Source organism: Sorex fumeus, unplaced genomic scaffold, assembly GCF_029834395.1.
Source record: "Sorex fumeus unplaced genomic scaffold, SorFum_2.1 ptg000033l, whole genome shotgun sequence".
Taxonomy (NCBI): domain Eukaryota; kingdom Metazoa; phylum Chordata; class Mammalia; order Eulipotyphla; family Soricidae; genus Sorex; species Sorex fumeus.
In genome coordinates, this window is record NW_026606090.1 from 30,761,341 (window position 1) to 30,773,169 (window position 11,829).

The window sequence follows — 11,829 nt, forward strand, 5'->3', positions numbered from 1 at the left end:
CCCCATCCTTCTTGTCAAGCTCAAATGTGGAGACAGGCAAAGACTAAAGGAGAAATAAGTAAGGAATGGTGATGAGTACCAGGAAAGAAGGAAAGAAGAAAGGGATGAAGGAAGGGAGGGAGGGAGCGAGGGAGGGAGGGAAGGAAGGAAGGAAGGAAAGAAGGAAGGAAGGAAGGGAGGGAGGAAGGAAGGGAGGAAGGAAGGGAGGAAGGAAGGAGGGAAGAGCAACACAGAAGGCTATGGAGGTTGACAGGTGGTCTTCTTACTCTGAGACTCTGCCCCCTCCAGCTTCCTCATGCTCACATTTTGTTCCTTCTCCTCTGTCCAGTGTGTTTTCTGTCCACAGCTGGAAAATGAGATGTTTCACTAGTGAAGAAACTATGGCAGTCAAACGCCTGGAAAGGTAAATTATGTGGTCTACAATCCAAACAAAACCAGGACTTTGGAGAGCAATGTTTTCAGCACATGGAACACTAAAATGTGTTTGGGTTTCTGTGGCGCAGATGCTTTATCAAAAGCCAACATTTATACTGCTTATCTCTGAGGCTTTTCCTTGCCTGTGGCCGGCCCAGGTATTCCTCAGTCTTATGCGTAAGAAGACGAGAGGGCTCTGCTGTGGTTTCTGTTGCAGGAAGGCACAAGTTCAGAGCTTGGAAGGCAACAGCATCTTTTGGTTCATCCCACAATGCGTTGGCTTCAGAGGCTCTTCCCCCACCCCGTATCATTTTATCAAGGGGCGGCTTTTCCGTTTGCACTTCTGTTTAATTGTCTCTGCAGTTTGGAATCCTTTTCTGTTCGTGCCAGGTACGTCTGGGGGCTAATTTGTTCTTATATTTAAGGATACTATTCACAAATCATAGTCAAGACTGTAGATGTGGAGATAAAATTTTGTTTTTTTGTTTTGGGGTTACACCTGCAATGCTCAGGGGTTATTTCTGGCTCTACACTCAGGAGTGACTCCTGCCAGTGCACAGGATACCATATGGAATGCTGGGAATCGAACCCGGGTTGGCCATGTGCAAGGCAAATACCCGACCCACTGTACTATCATTCCGGTCCCTGGAGATACAATACTAATCATGTTGTCTTTAAGTTATTATCATTTTATTGCCATTGACTCTTAACATGTCTAATGAGTAAAACAGAACCAGAAATTGACATCATGTCTACATGACTCAAAGTTTGACGGGTTCGTATTAAATGGAAAAAGATGAAAATAAAGTGGGGAGAGATGGAAGTTGAGAAAATACAGGTATGATTATTCCAGATATTGTTTACCAGTCTCACTTCGTGGAATTTAAAATTTTATTAAAAATAATTAGATGTGATTTTAGATTTTTTTCTTTAGGTTTATTTTTTGTTTTATTTGGTTTGGCTTTGGGGGTGAGAGCATAAGCAGCAGTGCTCAGGGCTTTCTGCTGACTCTGTACTCAGGCAACACGCTTGGCTGAGCTCCAAGGACGACTATATGTGGTGTTGGGGATTGAATCCAGGTTGGTCTTATGCAAGCCAAGTGCCCCCCCGCTGTACTTTCGCTCCAACTCTCAATGTGATTTTAAATATGCTTCTGTATAATTTCTCAGAAAAATGAAATAAGTCAAAACAGTCTTGTTAAGTCTATCATGTCTCAGTCCAGGGATTAAAAATTATTGTCACTAGATGTTTGATAATTTGATTTTTTTTTATAGATAACAAACTAAAAAATCTGAGAAAGTCCATGGCGGGGCGGAGGGAGCAGGATTCACACTCCGTGTACTCAGGGCCTGTTCCTAGTGGGACTCACCCAGTGATGCTCAGAGGACCGTGCAGTGCTGGGATCAAACCCGGCCTCCTGCAGGCAAAGCATGAGCTCTGCCCTTTGAGAGAGCTCCTAGGTCATGCACAATCCCTACTTTTCAAACAAAGTTGTGGGATCTTGTTTGTAAAATGCAAATGCCTTGTCAGGGCTGGGATTGTAGATCAGTGGTAAGGCGCTTGTCTTGCAAGTGTGAGGCCTGGGCAAAATTCCCAAAATCAGAAAAAAAGAAAAGTAAAAAGTAATATTTTCCCACTTCCCAAAACACTACTAATTATCATTTAATAATTCATTTACGTTGGAAATTAATATTTTATATTAGTATTTTAAAAACAGTATCTAGTTAGGGCTGGAGCGATAGCACAGCGGGTAGGGCATTTGCCTTGCACGCAGCCAACCCAGGTTCGATTCCCAGCATCCCATATGGTCCCCCGAGCACCGCCAGGAGTAATTCCTGAGTGCATGAGCCAGGAGTAACCCCTGAGCATCGCTGAGTGTGACCCAAAAAAGCAATTCATTCATTCATTCATCATCCTGTTATTCGTCGATTGCCTCGAGCAGGCCCCAGTAACGTCTCCTTCATCCTAGCCCTGAGATTATATTCAAGGCTCTTTAGGAGAATGAGACCCATCATTGTTACTGGTATTTGGCATATTTGGTGCTCCACGGGGAGTTTGCCAGACTCTGCCCTGTGGGCAGGCTATATTCGATAGCCTGCAAGTTTATCCAGAGTAGGAATGAGATAATAAGATGTCATAAAAAGATGTTCTGATAAGATATAGCGCGGCCGCGGTTCCGGGAGCTAAATTTTATAGTCTCTGAGTCTTGGCCATTGATGGGATTACACGGCGCCAGGGGGCCAGGTGGTGGGTGTGACGCCCCTGAGCATCGCTGAGTGTGACCCCAAAAAGCAATAAATAAATAAATAAATATTTAAAAAAATAGTATCTAGTTATATATATTTGGGGAGGTCATACGTGATGATACACAAGGGTTACTCCTGGCTCTGCGCTCAGGAATTACTCCTGATGGTGCTCAAGGGACCGAATGGGTTGTCGGGGGTTGATCCCAGGTCAGCTGTGTGCAAGGAAAGCGCCTTACCTGCTTCACTACCTCTCCAGCCCCAGTATCAGTTATATCTTATAATCACTATTGTTGCATTTGATTATACTTGATTATATTTGATTATACTATAATGTGTTATTTTTCATAACTGGTTAACGACCCTTATCTTCCTTTATCGGACATGGCAGTTGTAGTTTAAAAAAAAAAAAAGAGTTTCCGGGGCTGGAGTGATAGCACAGCGGGTAGGGCATTTGCCTTGCACGCAGCCAACATGACCGACACGGGTTCAATTCCCAGCACCCCATATGGTCCCCTGAGCACCCTCCTGAGTGGGTGACCCGGGATGCCAGTGCTGCCCTGTTCCGAGGAAGTCTCACGGTTGTCTTGTTTCTCACAGGTATCTCTTCCTCCTCGCAGGCGGAGTCATCCTGGCGGTGGCTGCTCTGGGCTCCCTCGCCGTGCTTGTCTTCATTCCCGCCCTGGGCGCTGTCATTCTGATCACCTCGCTTGGTCCACGAGAGGTCCACGGGCCCATGTTCTTCCTGCAGATGGGCTGGCAGACCATGTGCCACCTGGGATTGCACTACACTGAGTATTACCTGCAGGAACCTCCCTGCCCCAGGTAAAGCAGCCCATCCACTGGGCTGGACTGAACTGCCCCAAGTTTGCCAGGTCTTTGCGGGGGGTGAAGAGAACAAACGGAGGTGTTGGATCAGAGAGACAGGACAGTGGGTAAAGTGCTTGCCTTGCACACGACCGGCCTGGGTTCAATTCCTGGCACCATATAAGATTCCCCCCAAGCCTTGTCAGGAGTGATCCCTGAGCTCAAAGCCAGGAGTCAGCCTTGAACACAATTGGATGTGCTGCTACCCCCTCACCCCCCAAAAAGAACCCTGGGTACTGAGTCTGAATCCAGATGGATTCTACATCCTACACAAGTCGCTTGATCTTTCAACTTCAATTTCTTTTTCTGGAAAAACAAACACACATGTCCATGTGAAAATGATACCTGTCTTGCAAGATAGATGGGTGTTAAGAAATATAGAGAGATAAAGGCCCTCCCGTTGATCGTCGATTTGCTCGAGCAGGCCCAGTAACGTCTCCATTGGAGACTTTGTTGTTACTGTGTCTGGCATATCGAATACTCTCGGTAGCTTGCCGGGCTCTCAGAGAGGGGCGGAGGAATCGAACTCGGGTCGGCCATGTTGGCCGCTTGCAATTATAGGACTACTAATGACTGTCATGGAGCCTAATCAGCAAGACTGCCTAACAAGCACAGCGCTTGGCACTTAGCTGGCATTACTGGGAGCCTGAGGAGGGGGGTGGGGGGTGGGGGATGAGGAGTCCTAGCACACACTGGAGCGACCTGCTTAAAAGAGACGATGAGCCTCGGTGTGGGTGGCTGGTGACACAGCCAGCAGCCCTGACCCCCTCAGCAGAAGAGGGAAGGCAGAACTGTCCAGGCAACCAGGACTGTCCACCCAGGGCTGTGGCTGCACTAGAGTCTGCCATGGATTGGGCCTCAGTTGTCCCATCTTCCCGAGGAAAAGCAGCCCCCTGCTCCAGGGGAGGCAACCGATGAGCTCATCAAGCTTTGGGGGAGCAGGTGCCGCTGATCTCCGGGTCTATTGCTCTTGGCTTTCTATGCGCCACATGCTCAAGCTCAGGGGGAGAACAGGAGCTGTGACCGGGGCAGGCAGGGCCAGCTGTGTGCTTGTGACCTGAGACGGGTTCATTCATTCATTGCTGCAGCCCCTGCCATACCCAGAACCCTCCTCATGATCCAGCCCCACCACAGGCTCTGAGAACGGCTGCTCTGAAGAAATTGCAGGACAGCACAGGGCAGGGAGGGGCTAGGGCCGCAGAGGCAGGGATGCAGGGAGTCAGGGCACGGAAGCTGGGAAGACTCAGTGTGCTGCAGAAGTAAGTGGCACAGGCTCAGAAGGCAGAGCCCCAGCGGGGTGGACCGACAGACTTGATAGATTTGTTTGTTTGTCATTGCTAAGTACCACACTGCTGGTGCTTTTTTTTTTTTCCCTTTGTGGGTCATTTCCAGCGATAGACAGGGGTTGCTCCTGGCTCATGCACACAGGAATTACTCCTGGCGGTGCTCGGGGGACCATATGAGATGCTGGGAATCTAATCCAGGTTGGCCTTGTGCAAAGCAAATGCCCTACCCTCTGTGCTATTGCTCTAGCCCCTGCTGGTGCTTTTTAATTAATTAATTAATTTATTTATTTATTTTTGCTTTTTTTGGGTCACACCCGGCAATGCTCGGGGTTACTCCTGGCTCATGCACTCAGGAATCACTCCTGGCGGTGCTTGGGGGACCATACGGGATGCTGGAAATCGAACCCGGGTCGCCCCATGTTGGCTGCGTACAAGGCAAACGCCCTACCCACTGTGTTATCGCTCCAGCTACCCTGCTGGTGCTTTAAGCAACACAATTTTTTTTTTTCCTCCAGAGGCTGGAAGTCCATGATCAAGGTGTTGGCAAGCTCGGGTTCTGTGTTCTTTTTCCTTGGCCAGACATCTCCACTTTCTGTTTTCTGCCAGTGTTTTTATGTGGTCTCTCTGCTGTGTCCCCGGCTTTTATTATGAGGGTTCCAGCCATGGTCCATTAGAGCCCTTCTGTCTCAAAGGCCTCTTTTGTTGTTGCTGTTAAGTAAACTGTTATTTCTCTTTATCTCTTTTTTCCTTCTCACTTTTGGGCCATATTAGGGCCTACTCCTGGCTTTGTGCTATGCTCAGCGTTTATTCCTTGGGTGCTTGGGGGAACGTATGTTGTGCTGGGGATTGAATCAGGGTCTGCCTCATGCCAAGCAAGTGCTTCAGCCTCCGTACCATTTCTCTGGCCCTTAAATGTCTGCTAAAACATTTCCCATCATGGTGGAAAATGTACACTGGTGAAGGGAAGGGTGTTGGAACATTGTGTGACTGAAACCCAATCAGAAAACAAGAACAATTTTGTAACTGTGTATATCATTGTGATTTTTTTTTTTTGCTTTTTTGGGTCACACCCGGCGATGCACAGGGGTTACTCCTGGCTCTGCACTCAGAAATCACTCCTGGCGGTGCTCGGGGGACCATATGGGATGCTGGGAATCGAACCTGGGTCGCCTGCGTGCAAGGCAAATGCCCTACCCGCTGTGCTATCTCTCCAGCCCCTATTTTTTTTTTTTTTAAAGAACACATAGGTGCTGGAGCAATAGCACAGCGAATAGGGCATTTGCCTTGCACGTGCTGACCCGGATTTGATTCCCAGCATCCCGTATGGTCTCCTGAGCACCGCCAGGAGTGATTCCTGAGTGCATGAGCCAGGAGTAACCCCTGTGCATCGCTGGGTGTGACCCCAAAAAGGCAAAAAAAAAAAAAGAAAGAAAAGAAAAAGAACATGTAGCAAATTGCTTTTGGGTCAGTGCACACCCTTTTGTTGTTCAAACTTGAACTTTCCTCAAAAGAAATTAAATGATTCACGGAGGATCAACAAGACACGCCCAGGTTTCGTGACTAAGAGCAGCCTTCTCAGCTTCTTTTTATTCTGGCTTATTATAATCACATCCAATGAAATTCAATAGCTTATGAATATATAAATTAACATAGTCGGTTAACAGAAACGGAAACATAAGCAGTTACAGAAACGGAAACATAGTTACAAAAACTGTAACTGTAACTGTAACTGTTATTAAACCTCCTCACACTTGGGTCTGTGATAAATGGGAAAGAATGTTTCATCCAAAGTCTAGCTAGGCCTGTCATATGTGAGAAGAGGAAGCTGCTGCTTTGTGCTGCAGGATTTTGCTGGCCACAGGTCAGTTTTGCCTTTTCCATATCAATCAGATTCTCAAGCTTAGGCTCGCCCACCTAGTGCAATGTGGGGGCCGGGCCCTGCTTCCTTTAAACCTCTAGCTTGGCTCACAGTCCTTGGTATCAAGACCGCAGCCAGTAGCATCTTATGGACCAGCACTGGCTCAGCCTAGCAATGTTCAGTTCCCTTGAGCGTCTTTCATGACAGAGTCACTCATTCTAGAGCAAATTTCTCTCTTGCTCCTGCTCTTCCAGGCTAGAAACAGTAGAACCAATGGTTTCCCCCACAATATTCATTGTTATTTTTCTAATTACATCTCTGATTAATGTCCCCCATTTATTTGCCTTTTGCTCTGCAGTAAGTAACCTGGGGTTCAGATTGAATATCAGAGGCTTTGCGGGGGTGGGATGGGGGGGGGGGGATGGCGCTGTGCTGGTCAGGAGACGGGTCTTCATCATTCAGAAGTACCCATTTTCTGTGGGACTGAACCGAGATTTCTTAAGATCGTGTTTTTATTTAGAGGGAAAAAAAGCATCTGGACAAGAGATGCAGTGCAGCGGGTAAGGCGTTTGCCTTGCATGCAACCGATCTGGGTTCGATTCCCCGCTCCGCTTAGGGTCCCCTTAGCACCACTGAGAGTGATGCCTGAGCACAGAGCCAGGAGTCAACCCTCAGCACCAACGGTGTGTCCCCCCGCCCCGCCCGCCCCCCTACACCCAGCCAAAACGTAACCATCTCTTTCAGGTTCTGCATGACTCTCTCTGCCCTCATGCTCCTGACCCAGAGAGCCACGTCTCTGTCGCTGGACATCCTTGAGGGGAGTGTGGACACGGCGTGGGGCAGCCCGGGAGGCAGGCGCTCTTGGTCTGCGCGCTTGGGCGCGGCGCTGCCCTATTTCAGCTACTTGCTCTGCTTCCCCGCGCTCCTCGGGGGCCCGCTGCGCTCCTTCCAGGGCTTTAGGGCTCTGGTTCACGGGTCCCGCGGGGGCGAGCGCCGACGCTGTTTCTGGCCCCTGGCCCGGAGCGCGGTGCAGATTCTGGGCCTGCAGAGCCTGCGGGTGGTGCTGGCGGAGGCGGTGCGCGCGCGCGCGGGGCTGGCCGACTGCCGGCGGGTCCAGTGCATCTGGGCGCTGTGGTCCGGCGCCGGCCTCTTCAAGCTCACCTACTACTCCCACTGGCTCCTGGACGAGGGCCTCCTCCGGGCCGCAGGCTTGGCGCCGGACCTTGACCAGAGCCCCGGGGAGGAGGGGTCTGACGCTGACATCTGGACCCTGGAAAGCACCCACAGGCTGTCCCTGTTCGCCAGGACCTGGAACCACAGCACCGCTCGCTGGCTGCGGCGCCTCGTCTTCCAGCGCAGCCGGGCCTGGCCCCTGTGGCGCACGTTCGCCTTCTCGGCCTGGTGGCACGGTCTGCACCCCGGCCAGGTGTTCGGGTTCCTGTGCTGGGCGCTGGCGGTGCAGGCGGACCGCCGGATCCACGCCTGGGCGCGGCTCTGCCCGCGTTCCCGGGCCTTGGGGCTGCTCTACCGGGCTCTGGCCTGGCTGCACACGCAGCTCACCGTCGCCTATATCCTGCTGGCCGTGGAGGGCAGGAGCTTCTCCTCCCTCTGGCTGCTGTGGAATTCTTACGGCAGCGTCTTCCCCCTGACGCACTGCATTTTGCTCTTGCTGTTATCCAAGAGAAAACACAAAGGGAACTGACACCTTTTCCAGGTCTTCCTCCTACACACGCAGGGAGCAGCAGTGCATGGAATGTAGCATGATGCCAGTTTGAACTGAGCTGCAAGAAGGTGTTTTGCTGTTGTTGTTCCCGTGATGCAGGGAGGTAACTCAAAGGACTGGAGCACTTGCTTTGCATGCAGGAAATGAACCGTCGGCATCTCGAGCATCCTTGAGCGCTACCAGGAGAGATTCCCACGCATTGGTAAAAAGCAAAACAAGATAACTCAAAAGGCTGGGCATTGCCTGGCATGCAGAGGTCCCAGGTTTGATTCCCAGCACCACATGGTTCCCTGAGCATTCCAGGGTGGTCCTGGAGGCCCCCAGCATGATTGGGCCTGAGTAGTACTGAACCTAGTATTTCCTGGAGAAACCCCAATGTCTCTGGAGCTCTATTGGGAGACCCCCCAAAAAAGACATTCCCCCTGGGTATTGGATATATGTCTGATGACTTGCTATAGAGCTTTTAAAAAAACTCTATTTTAACAGAATATTATCCTGTTACTGGAGTCTCCCCCTCCAAGAAAAAGATACCATTTCCTTCCTTAGTATATACAGTTTAGATGCAGACACAAACTTGAAGTAAAATAAAAAGATCTGTTAATCAAATGGCAAATGTGTGTGTGTGTGTATACATATATATGCATCTTAAAATTGAGTGTCTAATTTGTCCTGCTCTTGTTTTTGACCCAGACTCGGTATAGTCTGGCTCTGTGCTTGGGGGTTGCTTCCAGCAGTGCTCAGAGTTCCGTGTGGTGTCAAATGCACCGGGAGCATCGTATGCATTGACTCTGCCCATTGAGCTCTCTTCAGACCTTACCTGGTCACTTGACCTCGGAATGTGAGTCCAACCAGGCTATTCCAAATCCAAACCTAAGTCATATTGCCATCCCGGTTTGTTCTGTGAATGAGAGACTCATCCCTCTCCACAAGTACTTTGAAAATTTTGGTCTAAAGTCAGAAAGGCAGAAACTATTGTCAGAGATATGTCAATACACTGATTATCTAGCTAAGTATTGACAACCACATCAAATACAAAATACTCATGAAATGCGTCACACAAAGAGTAATGGGCAAGAGTTAAGTACTGTTTTAATACAAGTGTCAAGGCCTCTTTTTTTTTTTTGTTTTGCATAGCCTAAAACAGTTATCTTCAACCACCAGACGATAGACGAGTGCTGGTCGACAGGTGGAAAAAGGTTGAAAATCACTAGTTTATGGCTTGGGTTATAACTGCTGCTCTGTGGACCATATGCAGGACAACTGGTAATTTGCAGGTGGAGGGAAGTTTGAAAATTGCTTTAACCACTAGTCTATAGACTGTTAAATAACTCCTGCCATTATCTCCCTCTGTTGGGATTTAAAATACAGTAAGCTGGGGAGATAGCCTAAAGGGTTGGAGTTCTGGGCTGGAGCAATAGCACAGAGTGTAGGGCGTTTGTCTTGCACACGGCTGACCCAGGTTCAATTCCCAGCATCCAATATGTTCCCCTGAGCCAAGGGTAATTCCTGAGTGTAGACCCAGGAGTATCCCCTGTGCATCACCAGGTGTGACCCAAAAAGCAAAAAAAAAAAAAAAAAAAAGGTTGGAGTGCATACTTTGCATGTCTAAGACCTGAATTAGATCCTCGCCACTGTATATCCTCCCAAGGAAACCCCAAGTATTAGCTGGTAGTAGTCCCTGAGTTTGGCTAGGTGTGACGCTCAAACCAAAAAAACCCAACAAGTCACAAAAACCAGTAGGAGAAAGCTATCAGGTGCACCAAGCTGCAGTGAAGTGCTATCATTTCATCTGTCATTGTCCTTCCACATATGCAGACTGCCTGAATGATTATACCATTAACAATTCATTAAATAAACTTTTTGAAGCTTGCCTTCTTTCTAAACTTTGTCATTGATGAAAATTTGTTTTGGTGTGCTAGTACTTGGCATACTACTACTTAGTGTACTAAGTGTACTAAGTGTACTAACTGTATACTGAGTGTCCTAGTGCTAAGTGTCCTCAGACTTCACACACGAAGTATAATTGGTGTGTTCAGGGTGCTGGGAATTGAACCCAGGCATCCCTCATGCCAACTGTGAGTTCCACCCTTTCCCATGGTCTCCCTGCCCCCAGCGGATGCTCTTTATAGAGGTGCTTCAGGGACTTGACTACATGAATGTAGACATTCAGTTTAAGGAAATCCTTCCAACCTCGTACTTTTGCTAGTCAGTTTTCTTACTAGATGTTACATTTCAATAACTTTCATGCATGCTTTCAATTGGTTAGGAAAATGCTTACAGGAGAAAATTTAACTTTTAAAAGGGGTTGGTTAATAAAGTGTTGAGCATTTTAAAACTTTTATTGAGTTTATATGGTTTACAAGAGTGTATTTATAATTTTTGGAGTATATTATTACACCACACCTATTGCCAAAGTGCCAATATCCGTCCTTTCTTTACACCTTTTCAACACATTCATACCACATACCCCACCCCCACTTTTTTTTTCCATTTTTTTTTTTATTAGTGAAACACCATGAGGTACAGTTGTAGATTTACAAATTTTTGTGCTTGGATTTCGGTCATACCATGATCAAATACCCATCCCTCCACCAGTGCCCATTTTCCACCACCAGGATAATATCCCTCCCCCCCCATCCCCCCAGCCACTGTGGCAGGGCATTCCCTTTTGTTCTCTCTCTCCTTTTGCCCACCCCCACTCTTGCTACCCTCAATTCTGTGTTCAGAGTTGAAGGGTTTGTTTTCACTGGATCTGGTCTCTTCCCTTGCTATTTCTTTAAACACCCTACATATGAGTGCAAACATCTGGTCTTCGTCTTTCTCCCAACTTATTTCACTTTAGTACAACTTGCTCCTGTTCCATCCCTGTTGGAGCAAAAGGCAAGATTTCATCTTTCCTTACAGCTGAGTCCTATTCCAGTGTGTGTGTGTGTGTGTGTGTGTGTGTGTGTGTGTGTGTGTGTGCTCTGCCTTCTTTATCCACTCTTCTGTCACTGGACACTTTAAATAAAATCTATTCAAGTGTAATTTAGCCTCCCAGTCTCTCTCTGTTGACTGTGGGGGTAATTTGCTGCTCCTTTTGGCTAAGCCAGGGTATCTGCTTTCTTCCCTTTCTGTCTGCTCCCCTAGGAAGTTCCCATTAGCTCCACAGTATAAAGAACACCGTGATTTAAGAGAATTGCTCTAAGGAAAGCATGTGAGGGACAGAGACTGTTATCTGCACAAAGGAGTTCACAAGGGCAGATCGCACAGAGACATTGTCTTGTAATCCTTGTTTTCTTTAAGACTCAACATTTTCAGTTCGGCTTGTTACAGCTGCTCCCTCAGCAATTATGTCTTCTTCCTGCAGTTGCCAGCGCTGTGACTCCAAGCTCCTGGCCATTGACTGCCCCATTCCCTTTGACACATACTGCCAGTACCTGCCAGTACCTGCGCAGT

The 11,829-nt window shown here is 48.2% G+C and overlaps 1 protein-coding gene across 1 annotated transcript; it reads left to right on the top strand.

The window, feature by feature from the left end:
- The first annotated feature begins 685 nt into the window (after window positions 1–685).
- On the top strand, window positions 686–8,370 carry MBOAT4 (membrane bound O-acyltransferase domain containing 4). The gene is made up of 3 exons (XM_056116958.1): window positions 686–804; window positions 3,258–3,482; window positions 7,413–8,370. The coding sequence occupies exons 1-3, from the start codon at window positions 686–688 to the stop codon at window positions 8,368–8,370; spliced, it is 1,302 nt and encodes a 433-aa protein (XP_055972933.1).
- The last annotated feature ends 3,459 nt before the right edge of the window (window positions 8,371–11,829 follow it).